The sequence below is a fragment of the Stomoxys calcitrans genome, chromosome 1, assembly GCF_963082655.1.
Source record: "Stomoxys calcitrans chromosome 1, idStoCalc2.1, whole genome shotgun sequence".
NCBI classification, from domain to species: Eukaryota; Metazoa; Arthropoda; class Insecta; order Diptera; family Muscidae; genus Stomoxys; species Stomoxys calcitrans.
The window spans coordinates 265,178,031-265,205,320 of NC_081552.1; the positions used below are offsets into that span (position 1 = coordinate 265,178,031).

General features: G+C 39.5%; 1 protein-coding gene across 5 annotated transcripts in view; it reads left to right on the forward strand.

The window, feature by feature from the left end:
- LOC106091469 (RNA-binding protein Musashi homolog Rbp6) overlaps nt 1-27,290 on the forward strand; it is a 1,151,181-nt gene that overhangs the window by 334,441 nt on the left and 789,450 nt on the right. For all 5 annotated transcript variants that reach the window (XM_059360540.1, XM_059360539.1, XM_059360543.1 and 2 more), the window contains exon 5: nt 21,113-21,197. In XM_059360540.1, coding sequence (XP_059216523.1) covers nt 21,113-21,197 — 85 coding nt within the window. The remainder of the gene's footprint in view (nt 1-21,112; nt 21,198-27,290) is intronic.

Sequence of the window (27,290 nt, forward strand, 5' to 3'; positions counted from 1 at the left end):
TTTTAAAGCCAGCTATATCAGGTTATGGACCGATCCAAACCATACTTAACGCAGGTATTGGATATCATAACAAAACACGTCGTGCAAAATCTCATTCCAATCGGATAAAAATTGCGCCCTCTAGAAGCTCAAGCAGTCTAGTCCCCAGATCGGTTTTAAAGCCAGCTATATCAGGTTATGGACCGATAGAGCCCATTTACAATCCCAACCGACCTACACTTATAAAAAGTATTTGTGCAAAATTTCAAACGGCTAGCTTTACTCCTTCGAAAGTTGGCGTGCTTTCGACAGACGGACGGACGGACATGGCTAGATCGACATAAAATGTCACGACGCGATCAAGAATATATATACTCTATGGGTTCTCAGACGAATATTTCGAATAGTTACAAACAGAATGGCGAAATTAGTATACCCCCATCCTATGGTGGAGGGTATACAAATTTAAACTCACGCATACAACCTCACTCTCGTTTTGTGCGTGCATCTCTGGAGTAGAGTAAAAATTTGTCATTCAAATTTTGGACCAAATTTCAGATGCCTTTATATGCCAACTAAGGAAATGACTCTGAGTAACTGAATAAAAAATCATGCCAAATTACAGCTATGTATGTTACCTAACACAGTGCTGCCATTTCCTCCACCTTCGTTCGAATATGCATGACATGCACACGCGTACAAATGTAAATTTCTATTCACTCTCTGTGAAACAGTGTGTGAGTGTGCTTGTTTTTATACCCTCCACCATAAGATGGGGGGTATACTAATTTCGTCATTCTGATTGTAACTACTCGAAATATTCGTCTGAGACCCCATAAAGTATATATATTCTTGATCGTCGTGACATTTTATGTCGATCTAGCCATGTCCGTCCGTCTGTCCGTCCGTCCGTCCGTCCGTCTGTCTGTCGAAAGCACGCTAACTTCCGAAGGAGTAAAGCTAGCCGCTTGAAATTTTGCACAAATACTTCTTATTAGTGTAGGTCGGTTGGTATTGGAAATGGGCCATATCGGTCCATGTTTTGATATAGCTGCCATATAAACCGATCTTGGGTCTTGACTTCTTGAGCCTCTAGAGTGCGCAATTCTTATCCGATTGGAATGAAATTTTGCACGACGTGTTTTGTTATGATATCCAACAACTGTGCCAAATATAGTTCAAATCGGTCCATAACCTGATATAGCTGCCATATAAACCGATCTTGGGTCTTGACTTCTTGAGCCTCTAGCGTGCGCAATTCTTATCCGATCAGAATGAAATTTTGCACGACGTGTTTTGTTATGATATCCAACAACTGTGCCAAGTATGGTTCAAATCGGTCTATAACCTGATATAGCTGCCATATAAACCGATCTTGGGTCTTGACTTCTTGAGCCTCTAGAGTGCGCAATTCTTATCCGATTGGAATGAAATTTTGCACGATGTGTTTTGTTATTATATCCAACAACTGTGCCAAGTATGGTTCAATTTGGCCCATAACCTGATATAGCTGCTATATAAACCGATCTTGGGTCTTGACTTCTTGAGCCTCTACCGTGCGCAATTCTTATCCGATTGGAATGGAATTTCGCACGACGTGTTTTGTTATGATACCCAACAACTGTACCAAGTATGGTTTAAATCGGTCCATAACCTGATATAGCTGCCATATAAACCGATCTTGGGTCTTGACTTCTTGAGCCTCTAGAGGGCACAATTCTTATCCGATTTGAATGAATTTTTGCACGAAGTATTTCGTTATGATATCTAACAACTGTGCCAAGTATTTTTGAAATCGGTTCATAACCTGATATAGCTGTCATATAAATAGATCTAGGGATTTGACTTCTTGAGCTTCTAGAGGGCGCAATTCCTATCCGATTTGGCTGAAATTTTGCATGACGTATTTTATTTTAACTTTCAACAACTGTGTCAAATAAGGTTCAAATCTGATATAGCTGCCATATAAACCGATCTGGGATCTTGACTTCTTGACCCCAAGAGGTCGCAATTATTATCCGATTTGCTTGAAATTTTGTACGACGGATCCTCTCATGACCATCATAAAACGTGTTTATTATGGTCTGAATCGGTCTATAGCCCGATACAGATCCCATATAAATCGTTCTCTCTATTTTACTTCGTGAGCCCCAATGGGCGCAATTCTTATACGAATTGGCTGACATTTTACACAGGTCTCCAACATATAATTTAATTGTGGTCCGAACCGGACCATATCTTGATATCGTTTTAATAGCAGAGCAACTCTTTTCTTATATCCTTTTTTGCCTAAGAAGAGATGCCATGAAAAGAACTCGACAAATGCGATCCATGGTGGAGGGTATATAAGATTCGGCCCGGCCGAACTTAGCACGCTTTTACTTGTTTTTTTTATTCCTTTTGTCAATGCTCCTGTTGGCATTCATATTGACTCTTATCTAAGGCGATTGTTGTTGCGCTTGTGTTTGGTTTGTAGATTTGAGCTTGTGCGCGTATTTGGACGGATGCGGTTATAGCATGGGTATGTGGTTCATGTGTGCATAAAATTGAATCTAAATTTACAACAAATTGTTCTCTGGAGACACATTATGCCGTCTTTCTTTGTTTTGCTGTAGTTGGCTCGATTTCGAAAATGCTTATGCTGGCTAGCTAGCTAGCAAGCTCCATCTATTTGAGATTTCACCGAAGCTCCTCGTTCACAGACATTTGTGTTTTATTTTAATTTGACTGTGTTTTCTCTTTTTCTTCCTCTTGGATTTTTTGTGCAACAAAATGATTATTTTTTATTCGTTTATGGAAATAGGAACAACAAAAGAAGAAATTTAATGAATGAAATGCGTCTAAATTTCTTTAAATGCTGACAATGCCAACCCAGCACCCCTGAATGATTTTTTGCTTAGCCGCCACCACCATTCTTAGCTGACATCTTATCTGGAAATTCTAAACATGTAACATTCAAAGTTGATGCTCACTTGAATTTTCAGTGGGTTCTTGGCTTCACTAGCTTAGTTTATTTTATGACTTAACAGCCTATACTTGCGTCTATGGCGTTGAGTCAAGTTCATCCGCTACTGGATTTTCTCATTAGAGCGGCGTTATTTGTTTATCCTCTCCCAACTGCGGCATATTCCACCATGCCATTATGGGCCGCGCACACACACACACACACACACACCATCATAATGTTGCCTTTATTTGCCCATTCCATTCACTTGCGTTATTAGGTTGTTATTGTTCCATAAATTGTAATCACCGGGGATGGCATCATGAACTCATGGAAATATTTTGATTATCATACACCACCAACACGTGGAGGATTGGTTTACATGTTGGCAGCATGATATCTTAATCCTTATTAAAGAAATTTTGAGAAATATATATAGCAGTATGTAACCTTATATTTATTTTAGTTTGATTTGTGATTTTATTTCATTTTCTTGGAAAAATGGTTTGATCTATTTGGGACATAAAAATTCCTTAATGACAATGCGAACCGAGCGCAATTGTTTGCTGATAGGAAACTTTTACAAATAGTTTGGTATACATCTGCAATATAAAAAGGCCTTACAGCAAAAAAAAAAAAAAACAAGTAACAAGTAAAAGCGTGCTAAGTTCGGCCGGGCCGAATCTTATATACCCTCCACCGTCGATTGTATTTGTGGAGTTCTTTTCCCGGCATCTCTTCAGCCAATTCGACTTAGAATTGTGCCTTTTAAGGTCTCAAGAGATCGATTCGGCCCTTTTTTGACACGTACGTTGAAGGTCATGGGAGAAGCCGTCGTACTAAATTTCTTGAGCCTCTGGAGGCTCAAGAAGTCAAGACTTGAGATCGGTTTATATGCCAGCTATATCAGGTTAGAGACCGATTTCAACCATTCTCAGCACTGTTGTTGGAAGTGATACCAGAACACCACGTGCAAAATTTCAATCAAATCAGATAGGAATTGCGCCCTCTAGAGGCTCAAGAAGTCAAGACCCAAGATCGGTTTATATGGCAGCAATACCAAAAGATGGACCGATATAGCCCATTTTCAATCCCAACCGACCCACACAAATAAGAAGTATTTGTGCAAAATTTCAAGCGGCTAGCTTTATCCCTTCGAAAGTTATCGTGCTTTCGACAGACTGACGGACGGACATGGCTAAATCGAATTAAAATGTCATGGCGAACAAGAATATATATACTTTATGGGTTCTTAGTCGAATATTTCGAGGAGTTACAAACAGAATGACGAAATTAGTATACCCGCATTCTATGGTGGATGGTATAACAAGTAAGAGTGTGCTAAGTTCGGCCGGGCCGAATCTATACACCCTCCACCATGGATCGCAATTGCCGAGTTCTTTGCGCGGTATCTTTCTAGGCAAATAAAGAATAATGAATAAGAACTTTATGCTATAGGAGCTATATCAAGTTATAGTCCAATTCAAACCATAAATGAATTGAATGCTGAACATTGTAAAAGCCATTGTGAAATATTTCAGTTCATTCGGATAAGTATTGCGCCTTGTAGGGGCTCAAGAAGCTAAATTGGGATATCGGTTTATATTGGAGCTGTAATAAGCTGTAGACTTAGACCATGTAGGCTTAGACTATACTTCGCATGTATATTGAAGGTCATTACAGAAGCCGTTGTACAAAATTACAGCCAAATTGTACAATAACTGCGCCCTCTAGAGGCTCAAGAATTCAAGATCCCAGATCGGTTTATACGGCAGCTATATCAGGTTATGTACCGATTTGAACCACACTAAGAACAGTTGTTGGAAGTAATATCAAAACAGCAGATGCAAAATTTCAGTCAAATCGGACGAGAATTACGCCCTCTAGAGGCTCAAGATGTCAAGACCCTAGATCGGTTTATATGGCAGCTATACCACGTTATGAACCGATTTGAATCATGCTTTGCACAGTTGTTGAAAGCGATAGCAAAACACTACGTACCGAATTACATCCAAATCGGATAAGTATTGCGCCATCTAAAAACTGAAGAACTAAAGACGCAAAATCGGTTTATATGGCAGCTATATCAGATTATGAACCGATTCGAACCATACTTAGAACAAATGTTGGAAATAATAGCAAAACACCAGGTGCAAAATTTCAGTCAAATCAGACGAGAATTACGCCTTCTAGAGGTTCAAGAATTCAAGACCCATGAACGGTTTTTATGGCAGCTATATCAAAACATGGACTGATTTGGCCCACTTACAATCCCAACTGCCTTTGGTGTCGGTATAACTTCATTCGATTTATATCGAGCTTTCCCAGAGATCGCACTATACGAGTTGTTGTAGATGGGTCCTCATCAGATGAGTATACAGTGACCGCAGGTGTGCCACAAGGCTTTGTCCTTTCCCCTTCCTTTTTTATACCCACCACCGAAGGATGGGGGTATATTCATTTTGTCATTCCGTTTGCAACACATCGAAATATCCACTTCCGACACTATAAATTATATAAATTCTTGATCAGCGTAAAAATGTAAGACGAACTGGACATGTCGGACCGTTTGTACGTCTGTCTGTTGAAATCACGCTAAAGTCTTTAAAAATAGAGATATTGAGCTGAAACTATGCACAGATTCTTTTTTTTTTCCATAAGCAGGTTAAGTTCTAAAATGGGCTATATCGGACTATATCTTGATATAGCCTCTATATAGACCGATCCGCCGATAGGGTCTTAGGCCCATAAAAGCCTCATTTAATATCCGATTTTGCTGAAATTTGGCACAGTGAGTTATGTTGGACATCCTTCGTTAATTTGGCTCAGATCGGTCCAGATTTGGTTATAGCTGCCATGTAGACCGATCCCCCGATTTAGGGTCTTAGGACCATAAAAGGGTCATTTATTATCTGATTTTGATAAAATTTGGGACAGTGAGTTGCATTAGGCCCTCCTACGCCCTTCGTCAATTTGGCCCAGATCGGTCCAGATTTGGATATAGCTGCCATATAGACCGATCCTCCGATTTGGGGCCTTAGGACCATAAAAAGCTCATTTATTATCTGATTGTGATAAAATTTTGGGACAGTGAGTAAAGTTAAGCCCCTTGACATACTTCTGAAATATGGTACATATCGGTTCAGATTTGGATATAGCTGTCATACAGACCGATCTCTCGATTTATGGTTTTGGGGCCATGAAAGCCACATTTATTATACGATTTTGATGAAATTTGGGACAGTGAGTTGTATTAGGCCCTTCGACATCCTTCTTTAATTTGGCTCTTATTGGTTCAGATTTGGTTATAGCTGTCATATAGACCGATCCTCCGATTTAGGGTCTTAGGCCCATAAAAGCCATATTTTTTTTACCGATTTTGCTGAAATTTGGAACAGTGTGTTGGCTTGGCCCTTAGACAAACTTCATTGATTTGGTCCAGATCTATCCAGATTTGGATACAGCTGTCATATAGACCGATCCTCCGATTTGGGGTTTTAGGACCATAAAAGGCTCATTTATTATCTGATTTTGATATAATTTGGGACAGTGAGTAAAGATAAGCCCCTTGACATACTTCTGCAATATGGTACAGATCGGTTCAGATTTGGATATAGCAGCCATGTAGATCGATCCTCCGATTTACGGTCTTAGGCCCATGAAAGCTACATTTATTATCCGATTTTGCTGAAATTTGGGAAAGTGAGTTGTGTTAGGCCCTTCAACATCCTTCCTCAATTTGGCCTAGATCGGTTCAGATTTGGATATAGCTGCCATATAGACCAATACTCCGATTTAGGGTCTTAGGCCCATAACAGCCACATTTATTATCCGATTTTTCTGAAATTCGGGGCAGTGAGTTAACTTAGGCCCTTCGACATATTTCTGCAATTTGACTATAATCGGTTGAGGTTTGGATATAGCTGCCAAATATTTAGACCGATTTCTCGATTTAAGGCTTTGGGCCCATAAAAGTCGCCAAAATTTGGGACAGTGAGTTATGTTTATTCCCTTCACATACTTCTGCAATATGGCACAGATCGATCTAGATTTGGATATAGCTGCCATACAGACCGATCTCTCGATTTATGGTTTTGGGGCCATGAAACTCACATTTATTATACGATTTTGATGAAATTTGGGACAGTGAGTTGTATTAGGCCCTTCGACATCCTTCTTCAATTTGGCTCTAATCAGTTCAGATTTAGTTATAGCTGTCATATAGACCGATCCTCCGATTTAGGGTGTTAGGCCCATGAAAGCCACATTTATTATCCGATTTTGCTGAAATTTGGGAAATTGGCCCACATTGGTACAGATTTGGATGTAGCTATTATATAGACCGATTTCTCGATTTAAGGTTTAGGGCCCATAAAAGGCGCATTTATTTTCCGATGTCGCTGAAATTTAAGACAGTAAGTTTAGTTAGGCCACTCGACATCTTTCTTCATCTTAGCCCAAATCGGTCCAGATTGGGATATATCTGCCATGTAGACCGCTATCTCGATTTAACGTCTTGGCCCCATAAAAGGCGCATTTATAATGCGATTTCACTAAAATTGAACTCAGTGACTTATGTTAGGCTTTTCGACATCCTTGTCGTTTATGGTTCCGATCAGCCCACGTATAAATGAGTGAAGTCCAATTCAAGTTTAAACTGAATTTTAAGTGACCTTATTTTTATAGCCGAGTGCGAATGTCGTACCGCAGGGGGATACCTCTTTGAGGAGAAATTTTAACATGGCTTAGTCCCTCGCAAACATTGCCAGCATTGGGAGGCCAAAACCATCGTATGGAAATTTATTCTAAAGTTCTCGTCAAGATTCAAACAAAATGTTCAATTTCATAGGCGGACATGTTAAACTCTGCTCTACAATGACTTTCCTCCCATCCTGTGATGTTGAGTATAAAACCCATTCATTTTGGCCAGGCCGAACATTAGCCGTAATTCACTATTATAACAATTGTTGGCATAAATATCTTCTCAAACAGCCAGACAGCCATTAAATCCCTGGAGGACGTATTTCTACAAAATTATTCTTATAAAAACCGTCCTCGACTGTCGCAGATCTCTCAGCGAGATGGCTGAACAGTTCAAAATTCACCTGTTCTGGGTGCCAAGCCACAAAGATATCCCAGGGAATTGTAAAGCGGATGAGCTTGCGAGACTAGGAACGACCCTACACATTCCAAGGATACTGGAATCTGTGGGTATGCCTCTGGCAACATGTAAGCTAAGTTTTCAGGACCAGGCCCGAGAACAACGAATGATAGATGGTCACAAAGAGGGGAAGGACTTGGAATGGTCTACTGCTTTGCTGTCATTGACTAGAACAGATGTCTCAGTCATTGTGTCCGTCATGATAGGGCACTGTCTAATCGGAAAACATGCTGACAGACTGAAGGTTGCCAGCAACGACTTTTGCAGAAGCTGTGAGGACATCGAAGAAGAAGAGACTATAGAACACCTTCTGTGTGTGTGTCCCGCACTAGCATTTAAAAGGAGTTCCACTTTAAGTTCTCATTTCTTTGAGAACCTGTCTGATTTAGCGGAAGTGGACATTCGCAAGTTATTGGGCTTTTTAAAGCGATCTGGATGGTTCAACGTTAGGAGCTAGAAGGCATCTTCCTTCTACTGTTCCTGTGGTATCACAATGGACGTAAACGTCTAAGTGAGTCTGATGGCAGACTGCCACTTAAACCTAACCTAAATCTGGTAATAAACGAGTCTTTTGTGGGTTTAAGACCCTAAACCAAGAAATCGTTATACATGAACCATAATAGTTGGGGACATCGTTTAGTCTTATATGGCAGCTTTATCAAAATTTAATTCGATTTGGATCGCGAAAGGCCTACCGGCGTATGACAAACCTTTTTGAGGCCATAACCGATTTCGTATTGGACGGATGGACCGACATACACACGGAGAGGCAGACCATCATTGTGTTGCAAACCGAAAGAGAAAATTAATATTCCCCATGCTATGATGGTGGGTATAGTAAAAGAAAAATGTGGTATCGGATCATTTATCACAATCTAAGTATGGTAGTAATTGCTTATTTTAGTTTATGGCGTGGAAGATGGGTAGCAGCACGAATGCTTAAAATGTTATAGAAATAAATGAAATATTTACCAAAGAAAGTCAATGTGCTCATACCACTTCACGAATGCTACGACTGCCTGATGCGTTTGCTCATTTCTTGGCAAAAGCTGCCAAGTTACAACAATCAAGTCATGATGCAACGTAGTGGCCGATGGTTTGCACCAAGACGGTGCTAGTGTGCACTTGTGCACCACTCTTCAAAGTATGTAATATCCTGCACACCAAAATAATCACACATCACACATGTGATGCGAACAGTGATGTTGTTCTTGCAACATTGTGTGCGCTGTGGTATTTGATTGTTCATGTTAGTAATGCCAATGCCAGTGTGTTTGTGTGCGTGTGCAACTTATTTTGATAAACTTATTCTTGTAAATATATTTAATTAAAGTGCTTATTATCTTGCACTGCATTTTAATGAGTCTATCACACATTCAACATGACTCTATGCCACATTCATTTTGCCAGCATGCACACGCATCCCCTATGACGTTGTGAAAGTTTCGCCTGCTTGCAACTTCTTTGTCATTGCCCGCAGAGACATCGTCTTTTGGTAGCATCCCACATTGGAAAATTCCATTGCCCAAGGAATAATTATCTGAACGTGGTCCACAAAACCCAGTAAACTTAGCCGTTTCACTCGAATTATATGGGACGAGGAAAAGCGCCATTGCATTGTGAAAAGTACAGCTAACAAACAGGGTTGTCGAGCGTGGTCAATGGGGTATTTTTATCATAGAGTCATTTTCGCAACAAATACCATACAAATGCAACAATACGGCTTGCAGCCATCACACCTATTATGTTTGAAAAGTCTTCCAACCAAAGATGAAACGCGTCCTATAGTGATTGGTGTGTGTTGCGATCTCTGGCTTTCCTTTTCCACTTGCAAAAGAAAACCAGCGATCATTGAGCTCGTCTCGAAAGAGAAACAAATGATAATTAATGTTCATTGGGTTGACTGCATCTCACCTCTGCAAAAGTGTGAAAGTAGAGTGTATTTAAATTACCTCACACACACACACACACATGCATAACCTTAGCAAATACGGCACTCATGGGCAAGAATGATGATGATGATTTAAGCAGAAGGGAGAAGGAAGGAAAATGGTATCACTGCTCCTTTAAAATGACAAGAGCTTAGCATGAATGAGAAACTGACTGGTTGAGCTACGAGTACTGATTCTGCACTTCTGTATCGTCATCGTAGGCTACCTACATCCACATTTAGGTGTCTCTCCCCCTCTCACTCCCTTGTCCTTATCTTAACTCTCTACACAACTCTCATTGCTGCTAAAGTGTAATTAACGACGATTCTGTTGCAATTGTGGCAATTGTTTTGGTTTTAGTTCCCAACAGCAGTAGGAAGAGCAGCAGCAGACATATTCGAGCAACAACAACAACTATGAATAAAATAAAATTGTAATCGCAAAAAAAAAAGGATTGTATGTGGTAGTGATACTTGCATACAAATATGCATCACTACCCTCCAAACAATTGGGAGTGACTTTCTCACTCCCTCCCAGAATAGTCACTTTTTAGGTCCTTTTGTATGATAGTTTGTAGAGATCTCAAGATTTACAACAACAAAATACATTACTGTCGGAATTCTATCATTCATGTTTCGCTAATTAGTTTCTCATAATCAACTGTTATTGCAACAAATTTAAAAATAGATTTTTTGTTGTTGTTTTGAACGCTAACTCAAAAAACCCCAAACAATAGAATATATGTTAACTTAGCCTTCTGTAATGAAGAAAGGTCGGTAGCACAGAGGGATAGCATACGCCTCACAATCGTAAGGTTGGCTGTTCAAATCCCAGTCAGGGAAAATCATTGCAAATAAAATCTTCGACTAATAATCTTGATTTGGAAAAGAAATAAATTAGAAAGAGAAATAAAAATTAGCCTCACTCTAAAAGGTAAAAAAAACATTTGGCAAATAAAAATTTATTTTTATAAATGACGTTGATAATCGAATTTTACACTTTTTTTAGTCCCTATTTAGTCACTCATGGGTATATATCGCCAAGTGGCACGTTTTCTCCCGTACCGAGACACTAATTAGAGTAAAAAATGATATCGCCTGAGATTGTTTTCAACTTCCTTGAGTGCAGATTTAGTGACTCGCACGATAGAAAATGTTTGGAGGGTACTACACCAAGATGTTTCTTTTAACTAAACCAACCCGGCAAACATTTGGGAGTGAATTTCTCACTCCCGCACTGAATTGTCACTTTATTGTAATTTTGTATGACAGTTTAAGATATGATTTAAAATAACAAAATACATTACTATTGCAATTCTATCATTCTTTAGTTTCCCATTATCGATTGTTGTTGGTACAAGGCCAAATCTGGAACGATCTAAGAAAGATGTTGAAGGGCCTAACATAACTTGAAGCAAAATCGGATAAAAAAAAGGCTTTAATGGGCTTAAGACCCTAAATCGGCGGATCGGTCTATAAGATAGCTATATCCAAATCTGGACCGATCTAGGCCAAATTGAAAAAGGACGTCCCAGAACGATTTGGACTAAATACTTATAAGTAAAAGTCATTGTACAATTGTGTATTACAAAATATTGATGTTTTTAGTAGCTATGTCTAAAAATAAACCGATCTGAACCGTATACGTCTTTTATGGTCCCAAAACCTTGAATCGATAGATCGGTCTATATGGCAGCTATATGCAAATCCTGATCGGATAAGGCCAAATTGCAGAAATATGTCGAGGTGCCTAACACAACTCACTATCCCGAATTACGGCGACATGGGACAATAAATACGGCTTTTATGGGCCCAAGACCTTAAATCCAGAGATCGGTCTATATGGCAGCTATATCCAAATCTGGACCGATCTGAGCCAAATTGAGGAAATATATGGAAGGGCCTAACGCAACTCACTGTCCCAAATTTTAGCAAAATCGGGTTATAAATGTGGCATTTATGGGCCTAAGACACTAAATCGGTGGACCGGTCTATGTGGCAGCTATATTTAAATCTGGACCGATCTGGGCTAATTTAAAGAAAGATGTCTAAGGGCCTAACACAACTCAGTGTCCCAAATTTTAGCAAAATCGGATAATAAATGTCGCTATTATGGGCCCAAAACCTTAAATCGAGAGATCGGTCTATATGGCAGCTATATCCAAATCTGGACCGATCTGTGCCATATTGCAAAAGTTGTCACTGTCTCAAATTTCGGAGACTACGGACAATAAATGCACCTTTTATGGGTCAAAAACTTTAAATCGAGAGATCGGTCTATATGCCAGCTATATCCAAATCTTGACCGATCTAAGTCAAATTGAAGAAGGATATCGAAGGATCTAATATAACTCACTGTCTGAAATTTCGGTGACATCGGACAATAAATGCGCCTTTTATGGCCGTAAGACCTTAAATCGAGAGATCGGTCTATATGGCAGCTATATCCAAATCTGCACCGATCTGCACCAAATTGAAGAAGGATATCGATGGGTCTAAAACAACTCACTTTCCCAAATTTTTGACAAAATCGGACAATAAATGCGCCTTTTATGGGCGTAAGACCTTAAATCGAGAGATCGGGCCATATGGCAGCTATATCCAAATCTGGACCGACCTGGGCCAAATTGAAGAAGGATATCAAAGGGCCAAAGACAACTCACTATCCATAATTTCAGCAAAACCGTATAATAAATGTGGCTTTTATAGGCCTAAGACCCTATCTCGGTGTATCGGTCTATATGGCAGCTATATCAGGTTATGTACCGACTTGCGCTATACTTAAGGCAGTTGTTGGAAGTGATACCAAAACACCACGTGCAAAATTTCAGTCAAATCGGACAAGAATTGCACCCTCTAACGGCTCAAGAAGTCATGACCCAAGATCGGTTTATATGGCAGCTATATCAAAACATGGACCGATTTGGCCCATTTACAATTCCAACCGACCTACACTAATGAGAAGTATTTGCGCAAAATTTCAAGCGGCTAGCTTTACTCCTTCGAAAGTTAGCGTGTTTTCGATAGACAGACGGACGGATGGACGGATGGAAGGATGAACGGACGGACAGATGGACGGACGGATGGCGGACGGATGGACGGATGGAAGGATGAACGGATGAACGGACGGACAGATGGACGGACGGATGGCGGACGGATGGCGGACGGATGGCGGACGGATGGACGGACGGATGGACGGACGGACGGATGGACGGACGGATGGACGGACGGATGGACGGACGGACGGATGGACGGACGGATGGGCGGACGGATGGACGGACGGATGGATGGACGGGCGGATGGACGGACGGATGGACGCACGTATGTACGGACGGACGGACATGGCTAGATCGACTTAAAATGACGATCAAGAATATACAGGGTGGCTGATGAATATTGCTACAATGATGAATATTGCTACATTTTTTTTTCGGTGTATGGAATACATTTTTCTTTTATTCATGTTAAATTAAATTATTAAATTAATTATTAAATTATTATTATTAAATAGAAAAAAAGTTATTACATTTTTTTTTGGTAGCGGCTTTCATCAGCCACCCTGTATATACTTTATGGGGTCTCAGACGCATATTTCGAGGTTTTACAAACCGAATGACAAAATGAATATTCCCCATCCTTCGTTGGTGGGTATAAAATAGATATAGCCTACGATTGCTTTCAACTTCGCTGTGTGTCAATTGCGTGACTTGCATGATAGAAAATGTTTGCAGGGATCCAACGAACGAAGGCACTTACATTTACTCCAAAATTATTGAAGATGCCGTTCATGCTGTTGCCTGCTTGGTTAGTTGCCAGCAGTATGGGGGAGTGATGCTCTTTGTTGGTATGCGAATATGATATTGTTGAGAAACATTTACTATTTTGGAATGCTTAATATTTCCGTTTGCCTCAGAGAGTGTTTCTGGCTGTGGTTTTTACATTGTATTTGTGATATAAATATTTTTGAATTGATTACACTCAAAAAAAAGTTAGTCAATAATAATAATTCTAAATATTTTCCAATTTCTAATAGTACATATATTGGGTTGCCCAAAAAGTAATTGCGGATTTTTTAAAAGAAAGTGAATGCATTTTTAATAAAACTTAGAATAAACTTTAATCAAATATACTTTTTTACACTTTTTTTCTAAAGCAAGCTAAAAGTAACAGCTGATAACTGACAGAAGAAAGAATGCAATTACAGAGTCACAAGCTGTGAAAAAATTTTTCAACGCCGACTATATGAAAAATCCGCAATTACTTTTTGGGAAACCCATAGAATTATTTTTTAACATATTAACAAATATTATCCGCTATTCTCTAAGAAGTTTTGCTAAAATAATTTGGGCAAACTGACGGATATGGCAAAATTGGCATAAAATGTCAAGAGGACGAAAAATATGCTTATATACTTTGTGCAGATCGAGATGTTACAAACATATGTTCCTTCAATATAGCGTTCATTTGAGTTACATATTATCCTTATAGGGGTACATACGACCCTTTACCTATTTTACTTGGCTATGACAGAACATTTGTTCCACTAGCCGAACGTAGAATAACGTTCCAAGCGCATGGACCTTCTGTGCTCATTCTAAATTCTCTGACACCAAGTTTCAAGGTGTCTCCCACCACTTGAACTTTCCATAGGGCTTTTGGTCTTCGCGGTTTGCGTGTACCACCGTGTTTGCCTTCAAAAGACTTCTTTGCTGGAGCTTCTTCATACATTCTGACAACATGACCTAGCCAACGCAGTCGTTGTATTTTGAAGCTATCGCAGCTATGCTATCGTCGTCATACAGCTCGTGGTTCACACATCGCCTATATTCTCCATTAACGCAAGAATCTTCCTCTCGAAGAATCTTTCTCTCAAACACTCCAAGCACTGCTTCATCTGTTTTTACAAGTACCCATGCTTCAGAACTATATAACAGCACGAATAGTATCAGTGTCTGGTATAGTGTAATCTTCGTCTGTCAAGAGGTGGCCTTGATTCTAAGCTGCTAACTTAGTCCAAAGTAGCATCTGTTTGCCAGTATTATTCTCAAAACTGTTGACATTCGTTAATGAAGATTTCCTTCGCAGTCACTTGTTATCTCTATGGGGTGGTCTTTGAGCGTTAGTCTGACCATGAGTAGGGACTAATAGATTATCACAGAACCGAAGTCCATCTTGAAACTTACAATTTTATTTTTATACCCTCCACCAAGGATTCAGGTATACTAATTTCGTCATTCTGTTTGTAACACCTCGAAATATGCGTCTAAGACCCCATAAAGTATATATATTCTTGATCGTCGTGACAAGGAGTAGAGCTAGCCGCTTGAAATTTAGCATATATACTTTTTATTAGTGTAGATCATTTGGGATTGTAAACGGGCCAAATCGGTGCATGTTTTGATATAGCTGCCATATAAGCCGATCTTGGGTCTTGAATTCTTGAGCCTCTAGAGGGCGCAATTCTCATCCAATTTGACTGAAATTTCGCACATAGTGTTTCGATATCACTTCTAACAACTGTGCTTAGTATGGTTCAAATCGGTCTATAATCTGATATAGCTGCCATATAAACCGATCTTGGGTCTTGACTTCTTGAGCCTCTAGAGGGCGCAATTCTTGTCCGATTTGACTGAAATTTTGCACATAGTGTTTTGATATCACTTCCAACAAAGTGTAGTCCAAATGGGTCTATAACCTGATATAGCTCCCATATAAACCGATCTTGGGTCTTGACTTCTTGAGCCTCTAGATGGCGCAAGTCTCATCCGATTTGATTAAAATTTCGCACATAGTGTTTCGATGTTACTTCCAACAACTGTGCTAAGTACGGTTAATATCGGTCTATAACCTGATATAGCTGTCATACAATCCGATCTTGGGTCTTGACTTCTTGAGCCTCTAGATGGCGCAATTATTATCCGATCCGATTTGACTGAAGTTTCGCATATAGTGCTCTGATATCACTTCCAACAACTGTGCTGAGTATGGTTCAAATCGGTCTTTAACCTGATATAGCTGCCATACAATCCGATCTTGGGTCTTGACTTCTTGAGCCTCTAGAGGGCGCAATTCTCATCCGATTTGACTGAAATTTCGCACATAGGTGTTTTGATATCACTTCCAACAACTGTGCTAAGTACGGTTTAAATCAGTTTATAACCTGATATAGCTGCCATATAAACCGATCTTGGGTCTTACGATTTAGCACAAATTTTGTGCAACAACTCCTCCCATGGCCCTCAAAATACGTCTGCAATATGGTCACAATCGATCTATAGTTTGATACAACTCCCATATAAACCGATCTCCCGATTTTGCTTCTTGAGCCCCGAATCGGTCTATAACTTGTTTTTTTTTTTTCATAAATTTTTTCTCTATTTTTTCACATTGGCCCCACTGTTCTCATATACGAGCATGTGCTTCGCATATGCTTTTCCTTTACCAGTTTCATGCAGCATTGGCTTCAGTTGCATTTGTTGTTGTTAATGTTACTACTGAGATTTCGAAATGAAATTTGATTTTAATACAGCACCATGAATGAATTTGATTTCTTATACTACGTGAGCTCATACTCTCTGTGTCTACGTAAGTAAAGCTGTCTAGTTTGTGTGCGCTGCAGTAAAGAGGTTATATAAATTGAATCCTTATGAAGGATGCACTAGAATTTAACCCAGAGTGAGATGAATTAAAGTAAGTTTAAACTTTTGACAATCTATGCGGCTTTAAGAAGTGAAAAAAATAAAAAAAAAAATTACTCAACCAGTATGTATGCAACTTTTAGTGGGCTTGACTAAAAAGTCCTAACAAGGTATACGTTGAGTAAGGTCTCCGGAAGTGATAATGTAATGCCTTATTTATTTCAAAACATGTTAACATACTTCGGGAGACCATTGTAGAGCAGAGTTTAGCAAGTCCAACTATGATGCTGAACGCCTGCGTTCGAATCCTGGCGAGACCATCAGAAAAAATTTTCAGCGGTGGTTTTCCCCTCCTAATGCTGGCAACATATGTGTGGTACTATGCCATGTAAAACTTCTCTCCAAAGAGATGTCGCCCTGCGGCACGCCGTTCGGACTCGGCTATAAAAAAGAGGCCCCTTATCATTGCGCTTAAAACTTGAATCGGACTGCACTCATTGATGTGTGAGAAGTTTGCCCCTGTTCCTTAGGGCAAAACTTGTTTTGTTAAACATACTTCGATTATTTAGAGTGAATGTAAAATAGCCATCCAGCGGTTCCGCAAATGCTTTTTTTCTATTTCTTTCATCTTTTCATTGCCATTCCGAAGGGTATCAACTGGCCGGCTATTGCGAACTAAAGTTTTGTAGTGTTGCTTACCAAATGCTTTTATTTTTCCTTTTTGTCTGTCTATTTGGCAAAGATATTTCCAGTCTGTCTGGCTGTATGAAGGATTTTTCATAAGAGAATTCTCCAAAAGTGGCAATGTGTCTGTTGCCATCCACAAGTGCAATTGTATTTGTGATTTGCTTGAATGCTTTTGTGTGAGTTTTTTTTGTGAATGTGTGAGTGTGAGTGTGTGATCTTATAGTACCAAATGTGCATAAGTATTTATGAATGAGGAAAATTTTGTGGAAAAACTAAATAGATTTTTATCTTTCCGAAATTGCTTTACATAAGACATAATAATAAAATTTAATGAACGATCCAACAACAAACGAATGAAAAGTGCCAAGTAACCAAACAGACGCAATAAATGGGTGTTCATTTTGAGAGGCAGTTACTTGCACAGGATAATATTTTTGCCAGCAAAGGAAACTTTAAATTAAAGTAATTATTTTCAACCAACAGAGAAGTTATTACTTCTGAACAATGTAAGCAAACTATTCGAATGGCATTTGAAAGGAATGGGTTAAAGCAGAGATTGCCTAATGCTATTGTGATATGAAAATATTTTTATACCCACCACCGAAGGATGGGGGTATATTCATTTTGTCATTCCGTTTGCAATACATCGAAATATCCATTTCTGACCCTATAAAGTCTATATATTGTCGATCAGCGTAAAAATCTAAGACGATCTAGCCATGACCGTCCGTCTGTCAGTCTGTCTGTTGAAATCACGCTAAAGTCTTCAAAAATAGAGATATTGAGCTGAAACTTGGCACAGATTCTTTTTTTGTCCATAAGCAGGTTAAGTTCGAAGATGGGCTATATCGGACTATATCTTGATATAGCCCCCATATAGACCGATCCTCCGATTTAGGGTCTTAGGCCCATAAAAGCCACATTTATAAACCGATTTTGCAGAAATTTGGGACAGTGAGTTGCGTTAGGCCATTCGATATCCTTCGTTAATTTGGCTCAGATCGGTCCAGATTTGGATATAGCCCCCATATAGACCGATACTCCGATTTAGGGTCTTAGGCCCATAAAAGCCACATTTATAATCCGATTTTGCAGAAATTTGGGACAGTGAGTTGTGTTAGGCCCTTCGATATCCTTCGTCAATTTGGCTCAAATCGGTCAAGATTTGGATATAGCTGCCATATAGACCGATTCTCCGATTTAGTGTCGTGGGCCCATAAAAGCCACATTTATTATCCGATTTTGCTGAAATTTGGGACGGTGAGTTGCGTTAGGCCCTTCGACATTCTTCGTCAATTTGGACCAGATCAGTCCAGATTCGGATGTAGCCCCCATATAGACCGATCAGCCGATTTAGGGTCTTAGGCCCATAAAAGCCACATTTATTATCCGATTTTGTTGAAATTTGGAACAGTGAGTTGCCCTAGGCCCTTCAACATTCATCGTCAATTTGGCCCAGATCAGTTCAAATTTGGATATAGCTGCCATATAGACCTATCCTCCGATTTAGGGTCTTAGGCCCATAAAAGCCACATTTATTATCCGATTTTGCTGAAATTTTGGGCAGTGAGTTGTGTAAGGCCCTTCAATATTTTTCTTCAATTTGGCCCTGATCGGTTCAAATTTGGATATAGCTGCCATATAGACCGATCTCTCGATTTAAGGTTTTGGGCCCATAAAAAGCGCATTCATTGTCCGATGTCGCCGAAATTTGGGACAGTGAGTTGTGTTAGGCTCCACGATGTCCTTCTTCAACTTGGCCCAAATCGGTCCAGCTTTGGATATAGCTGCCATATAGACCGATCTCTCGATTTAAGGTTTTGGGCCCATAAAAAGCGCATCTGTTATCGAATGTCACTGAAATTTGCGACAGTGAGTTGTGTAAGGCTCTTCGACGTCCTTCTTCAACTTGGCTCAAATCGGTCCAGATTTGGATATAGCTGCCATATACCTCGATCCTCCGATTTAGGCCCATAAAAGCCACACTTACTATCCAATTCTGCTGAAATTTGGGACAGTGATTTGTCGTAAGCCCTTCAATGTCTTCCTGCAATTTGGCTCTGATCGGTTCAGATTTTGATATAGCTGCCATATAGACAGCTCTTCAGATTTAAGGTTTTGGGACTGTAAAAGGCGCATTTATTGTTCGATGTCGCCGAAATATGGGCCATTGAGTTAAGTTAAGCCCCTTGACATACTTCTGCAATATCGCACAGATGGGTCCAGATTAGGATATAGCTGCCATATAGACCGATCAATCGGTTTTAGGCTTTGGGGCCATAAAAGGCGCAGTATTTGGTCCAAATCGGAACATATTTCGATATCGCTGGGGCATAAGGAATGCACTTTTCACCGGATTTTGATGAAAAGTGGTTTACATATATACCCGAGGTAGTGGGTATCCAAAGTTCGGCCCGACCGAACTTAACTCCTTTTTACTTGTTTGAATTAAACTTTATCTGAATCGCCTACTGTTCATAGCTAGACATTTTTTGTAATACTCGATTCCATTTGGGACTACCATAGAGAAGAGTTCTAATGAAATGCCTTACTGCTAAAATGCTTTACTATTTATGGCATCCATAAAGAAGTGTGCATTAGATATGTATTTGAAATTACTTCAATATAAAATGCATTAGAATGTCTGGCAGCAATATGAGTTGCATTGAATTTTGTTAATAAAACTAGAAAAAACCAGTAAGGAAAGGCAAAAGTCGGGCGCAGCCGACTATATAATACCCTACCATCTGTGTACTGCTTTTAATGCACGAAACCTATGTTGAAATATAGTCAGTTTTTAATTTGGCATACCTATGGCAGCTATATGCAAATCTGGACCGATTTGGGCCAAATTGACGGAGGATGTCGAAGGACCTAACACAACTCAATGTCCCAAATTTCAGCATAATCGGATAATAAATGTGGCTTTTACGGGCCTATGACCCTAAATCGTAGAATTGGTCTATATGGCAGCTATATCCAAATCTGGACTGATCTGGGGCAAATGGAAGAGAGATATCGAAGGGCCTAACACAACTCACTATTCCAAATTTCAGCAAAATCGGATAATAAATGCGCCTTTTATGGGCCCAAAACTTTAAATCGAGAAATCGGTCTATAGTCGGGAGTTGGTGTATGTTGCGATCTCTTCGCAAATCTTCGATCATTCAGCTCGTCTCGAAAGAGAAACAAACGAAATTTGTAAAATATAATGATCTTCGCCCTAACAGGCAAAAAAGACTTGAAAGTTCAAACATTTTTATTGCATTGATAAGGCAGAAAACTTCGACTTAAGCATACTCGTGGCTAATTACTAGCATCCTTTGAATGCATTTCAGGGGTCAATGGGGGTTAAACGAACGAAGCAGTCTGGCAGTTATTTGAATGCAAAAGATGAACATTGCAACGGCTATTGTCGTTGTTGTTTAAACAATGACAGTTCAAATAGAAATTAACAAGTGACAGCAAACTCAAATTATCTTTGGCCGCTTTACTTCGCGGACATTTGAAAATTTGCAAAGTGCAATTAACGTTCTGTCATTTAGTTAATCTCTGTTCAAATACGTTTGAAACTCCCCGGCATGACTTGTTGGTGTGCAGGTCCGTCGTTGTTTTCTATGTGTGTGTGGGTGTGTGTGTGTGGGTGTTTTTTGTGTTTTAATATTTACAGAACAAATAATACTATTGACATTACACTCGAATACTTTGTTTTCGTTAACGAAACTAACTTTGTTCCGTCTTTTTTCTCTTTTTTTTCATTTTTTTCATTTCAGAGGTTTCGGCTTCATAACGTTCAGCGATCCAGCGAGTGTAGATAAAGTTTTAGCTCAAGGTACACACGAAATAGATGGTAAAAAGGTAAAGGCAACAACTACTACTACTACTACCACTACTACTACACCCAAACTACTCTTTCAAATATGCATAATATGCACTTTTTTTCGTTACCCATACCTCATCTGGCATTTTTATTTTTTTTTTTTAATTTTTTTTCTTTTGTGCAGCACTTTGTTATCTTTTTGTTTCGTCATTTCTGTTGCTCTCTCTCTTTTTTTGAAGTTTTACCTCTGATGTTTTGATAATTTCCAACAGTGGTCATAGTTCAGCATTTGGGCTGTGTGTGTGTGTGTGTTATTTTTTTAAATGCTATGAAAATATTTGCTAATGAAAAGGAAACGGAAACTCAATGTCTCTGTAAGCTGCCCTGTGTTGGCTATGGCAAATCGTCATGTGTGGCGCTTAGTGGCAGGCTAGCATGGATTTAAGTTTTGGCAGGAGTCTGGCATCTCGCCCAAACCATGCCACAAAGGATTTTTTGTTGATTTTCAGAAATGTGATGAAACCGGTTCAAGTTTTTTTTCCGAATACCCTACACCAAAGGGGATGAATACGAAATACGAACTGCATTGGCTGCATGACTGCATGAATATCTGGATTTGTAAGGTCGAGTTGATGGTTTGCTCGGACAACCAGTCGTGGATCTGCCCGCTCCGCTGCGCCTTCTTTTACTTTATATGGAATAAAAGTTTCCTTGGAATATATATTTTCGACAATTAAAGAGCTTTTAGTGAAATGCCATGCTACGAGAATGGTATATCGCTTGACTTACAGTCTGAATTCCATATCTTTATTGGTCTACGAATTTAAGTTTGGATGTAAGGTGTACTCCATGCTTAAAAAAAACTTTATTTCAGCCCGATATTCTCATGATGTCCGATTTGGGGGTGTTTTCGGCGGGTGAGGTGGTCCCCCAGACATTTGGCCCTGAAAAATATCAGTATTGTGCTCTATTTAAACCCCATATTGCCATTGGTTTTGAGGGGAAGTTTACAGGATGAGGCGTCCCCCAAACACACGGCCCCCAAAATTGGTTATCAAATTCGTTTTCTAATCTCAAATACCATTCATTTGAGCCACATATTGGCATGGTCGAAAAATTTCTACCCTTTGGGGGGTGTTTTGGGGAAGGGGTGATGCCCTAAATAAATGGTCCTACATTTGGATATCAAATTCGTATTCTACTCCCAAATACCTTAAAATTGAGCCCCATATTGCGATGATCAGTAAAAAATTGTTGTTTGTGGGGTATTTTGTGAAAGGGGTAGACCCCTAGAAAATTGGCCCCAAAAGTGGGTATTTATTCTTTCTCTGCCCCCAAATACCTCACATTTAAGTCCCACATTGACAAGGTCGGAAAAAATGTCCGATTTCGGGGTGTTTAGGGGAGTGGGGTGGTACCCCAAACACTAAGCCCAGAAAATATATCAGCGACGTGTTATATTCTCATATATTTGAAACCACTGAAACACTTAAACCCCTAATTGAAAAAGCCAACAAATATATCCAGTTTGGGGTATGGGCCCTAAAAACTATGAATATCGAGCTCCACTGTCTTGGAGACCCAAATTGTCTTGGTGAGCAAATACGTCCTACTTGGGGGTTGGTATGGTGATGGGACGTCCCCTAGACAGTTGGTCCCAAATGCTGATGTCAGTAGACCATGAATCTGACATCAACATTAGGGAACAACTGTCTAGGGGATGTCCCACCACCAAAACAACCCCCAAGTAGGACGTTTTTTCTCACCAAATACCCTTCATTTGAGCTCCATTTTTCCATAGTCGACAAACATGACCGGTTTGGGGGGTGTGAATTAGATTTGAAAATATATTTCAGATTCGTGTTCTTCTCTAAAATACCTCTTATTTGAACCTCAATTTGCAATGTTCAGCAAATACTTCCTATCTGGGTGGTGTTATGGGGATGGGGTGGCCCCATAGACACTTTTCCCGAACATTGATATCAGATTCGTGCTTTACATCCAAAGACCTTTCATTTGAGCCCCATATTGCTTTGGTCGTTAATTTGTCTTCATGTTCCCAGGGATGGGCGGCCCCTCAAACACGTGGTCCCACAGCTGGATTTCAGATTCGTGTTCAACACTCAAATACATTTTATTTAAGCCACATATCGCCATGGTCAGTAAATAAGTCCTGTTTGGGGGGTGTTTTGGGGAAGGGTGCACCCCCAGAAACGTGGTCCCACATTTGGATATTAGATTCGTATTCTACTCGCAAATATCTTTCATTTGAGTCCCATATTGCCATGGTCGGTAAATATGTCCGCTGTAGTCGTGTTTTAGGGGTTGGGGTGGTCCCCCAAATACTCGATTCGACAATTGAATATCAGACACGTTTTCTAAACGTAAATACCTTCCATTTGAGTCCCATATTGTCGGGATTGGTTTATATATATATTTGGTAGGTTTTGGGGTGGGGCGCCCAACCTAGGTAGCCTATCCGAAATGTGTATACCAAATTTTGGTTTGTAGGTAACTATAAGAGAGCACACAAAATTTCGCTTAAATCGCATTTGCAGAATCGCAGGTCAGGCTATTCTGCAAATTAGTGTTAGGGGGAGGGTCCGCTCCCCCACCAGATATCCAAAAATGTAGTACCCTATTTTCATCATGCGAATTATTATGCACCACCAGTGAAAATTTCAAGAAAATCGGTTCAGCCGTTTCTGAGTCTATACAAACAAACAAACAAACAAACAAACAAACAAACAAACAAACAAACAAACAAACAAACAAACAAACAAACAAACAAACAAACAAACAAACAAACAAACAAACAAACAAACAAACAAACAAACAAACAAACAAACAAACAAACAAACAAACAAACAAACAAACAAACAAACAAACAAACAAACAAACAAACAAACAAACAAACAAACAAACAAACAAACAAACAAACAAACAAACAAACAAACAAACAAACAAACAAACAAACAAACAAACAAACAAACAAACAAACAAACAAACAAACAAACAAACAATCAAACAAACAAACAAACAAACAAACAAACAAACAAACAAACAAACAAACACAAATTGCTTTGTATACCCGTCGTGACATTTTATGTCAATCTAGCCATGTCCGTCCGTCCGTCTGTCAGTCCGTCTGTCCGTCAGTCTGTCTGTCGAAAGCAGACTAACTTTCGAAGGAGTTAAGTTAGCCGCTTGAAATTTTGCACAAATACTTCTTATTGGTGTAGGTCGGTTAGGATTGTAAACGGGCCATATCAGTCCATGTTTTGATATAGCTGCCCTATAAGCCGATCTTGGGTCTTGACTTCTTGAGCCTCTAGAGGGCGCAATTCTAATCCGATTGCAATGAAGTTTTGCACGACGTCTTTTGTTATGATATCAAACAATTGTGCCGAATATGGTTCAAATCGGTTCATAACCTGATATAGCTGCCATATAAACCGATCTAGGGTCTTGACTTCTTGAGCATCTAGAGGGCGCAATTCTTATCCGATTGGAACGAAATTTTGCACGTGGAGTTTTTGTATCACTTCCAACAACTACACTAAGTATGGATTTAATCGGTCCATGTTTTAATATAGCTGCCATATAAACCGATCTTGGGTCTTGATTTCTTGAGCCTCTAGAGGGCGCCATTCTTATCCGATGGGAATTAAATTTTGCGCGACGTGTTTTGTTATGATATCCAACAACTATGCTCAGTATGGTGAAAATCGGTGCATAACCTGATATAGTTGCCATATAAACGGATCTAGGATCTTGACTTCTTGAGCCTCTAGAGGGCGCAATTCTTATCCGATATGGCTGAAAGTTTGCAAGAAGTGGTTTTTTTACAACTTCCAACCACTGTGTCAAATATGGTTCCCACTTCCAACAACTACGCTAAGTATGGTTCAAATCGGTTAATGTTTTGATATAGCTGCCATATAAACCGATCTTGGGTCTTGACTTCTTGAGCCTCTAGAGGGCGCTATTCTTATCCGATTGGAATTAAATTTTGCGCGACGTGTTTTGTTATGATATCCAACAACTATGCTCAGTATAGTGAAAATCGGTGCATAACCTGATATAGCTGCCATCTAAACGGATCTAGGATCTTGACTTCTTGAGCCTCTAGAGGGCGCAATTCTTATCCGATATGACTGAAAGTTTGCAAGAAGTGGCTTTTTTACAATTTCCAACCACTGTGTCAAATATGGTTTCAGTTGGTTCGTAGCTTGATATAGCTGCCATATAAAGCGATCTGGGATCTTGACTTCTTGAGCCTCTAGAGGTCGCAATTATTATCCGATATATCTGAAATTTCGTACAGCGACTTCCCTCATGACCTTCAACAAACGTGTAGATTATGGTCTGAATCGGTATATAGCCTGATATAGCTCCCATATAAACCGATCTTGGGTCTTGACTTCTTGGGCCCCTTAAAGACGCAATTTTTATTCTAATTAGTTGAAATTTTACAATTCTTTTCTTTTATCATATGTTGGCCTAAAAAGCGATACCGGGAAAAGAATTCGACAAATGCGATCCATGGTGGAGGGTATATAAGATTCGGCCCGGCCGTACTTAGCACGCTCTTACTTGTTATATATAAGAAGAGATGTATGCCATAAATACCGATCTTTCAATTTGGGATCTTCATCCCATGAAAAGCAGATTTATTGCTCAATTTCGCTGAAACTGTGAATTGTGATGGGGTTCTCGGGACCTGACTCCAAAATGATCCAAACCATCCCCTATTTGAATATACCATGGGGATGGTAGTGGAGTTCTAATAAAATAGGATGGTTAAAAGTTCGGCATGGCCAAACTCAACCCGATTTTACTTGTTTTTATTGAGTTTTGCTGCTATTTTCCCTGTTGATTGACAAGTTTTAATGTTTTAATTTCTATGTTTGCTCAAAGACAAAGGCTGAGCTGATGCTTTTGCCAGCATTTTCATGTCGTTGCTGTTTTTGGGCTGATTTCCGCTTTTCTTCTTTTTTTTTTTTGTTATGGGCCTTGTGGGGAGAAGTAGCTTCGGCAAATTGTTTGTAAACAATTTTAATTACGACACTTTATATTGGCAACAAAAGCTTTGAAACGAGAACGAGAACGAGAAAACAAACATTAAAGAATTCAAAAATACCTTGATGGCAAACCGAGCGAAAGGTTAAACAAAAGGAATCTTTTGGCAGGAAGTTGTTCCAAGGGAAAGTGGGGAAAAATCTGCAGAAGCAGCAGCAGCTCTTTAGAATTTTCTTTTTCTTCTCCTTTATGAACTTTTCCCTCTTGCCAACTTTTGCTCCTTTACCATTTTAATCTGTTCATATTGAGCGAATTTTTATGCCAAAGAAATTCTGTTAAACCGTTTATTGCTTTTGCTCTCCATCCAGCAATGGGCGGCTAACTTGTCTTCAAAAAATTCGCATGCAATATCAGCTTTTTATTGATGATGTGATTAAGCCTTTCGAATGGGAGGAGCTCATATAATTAAAAATGCATGTGCGAGGTATTCTCATGGAATAGAACAGAAACATACAAAAGGCTAAAAAAATTGCTTGACATGGCTTTTACTTTCTGAAATATCCAATTATAAACCGATCTCAACCATGTTAAGGTCGGATATCGTGAGGATCACAAAAACTCATTGTTTACAATTTCTGCGAAATCGGGTAATAAATAAAGCTTTTATTGGCTTCAGACCCCTTATGGGCAGATCGGTCTATATGACAGCTATATCAAAATATAGTCCGATCTGTAGCATATTCGGGTTGGATGTTGGGAGGCTTAAAACTGCGCACTGTTGTAAATTTCAGCGAAATCGGATAAAAATTCAAGCTTTAATGGCCTTCAGAACCGTTATCGGGAGATCGGTCTATATGGCAGCTATGATAGGTCATCCGAAGTACAGTCCTGACTTGACACCCAATCACTTCTTTCTATTTCCGCACGTTAAGATACAAATTGGTGGTCAATGATTTTCGTCGCTAGAAAATGCTGATCAAGCGTTCGATAAGCATGTTTGGGAGATGTCTCAATCGGAGTGGAAACAAGTAAAAGCGTGCGAAGTTCGGCCGGGCCGAATCTTATATACCCTCCACCACGGATCGCATTTGTCGAGTTCTTTTCCCGGC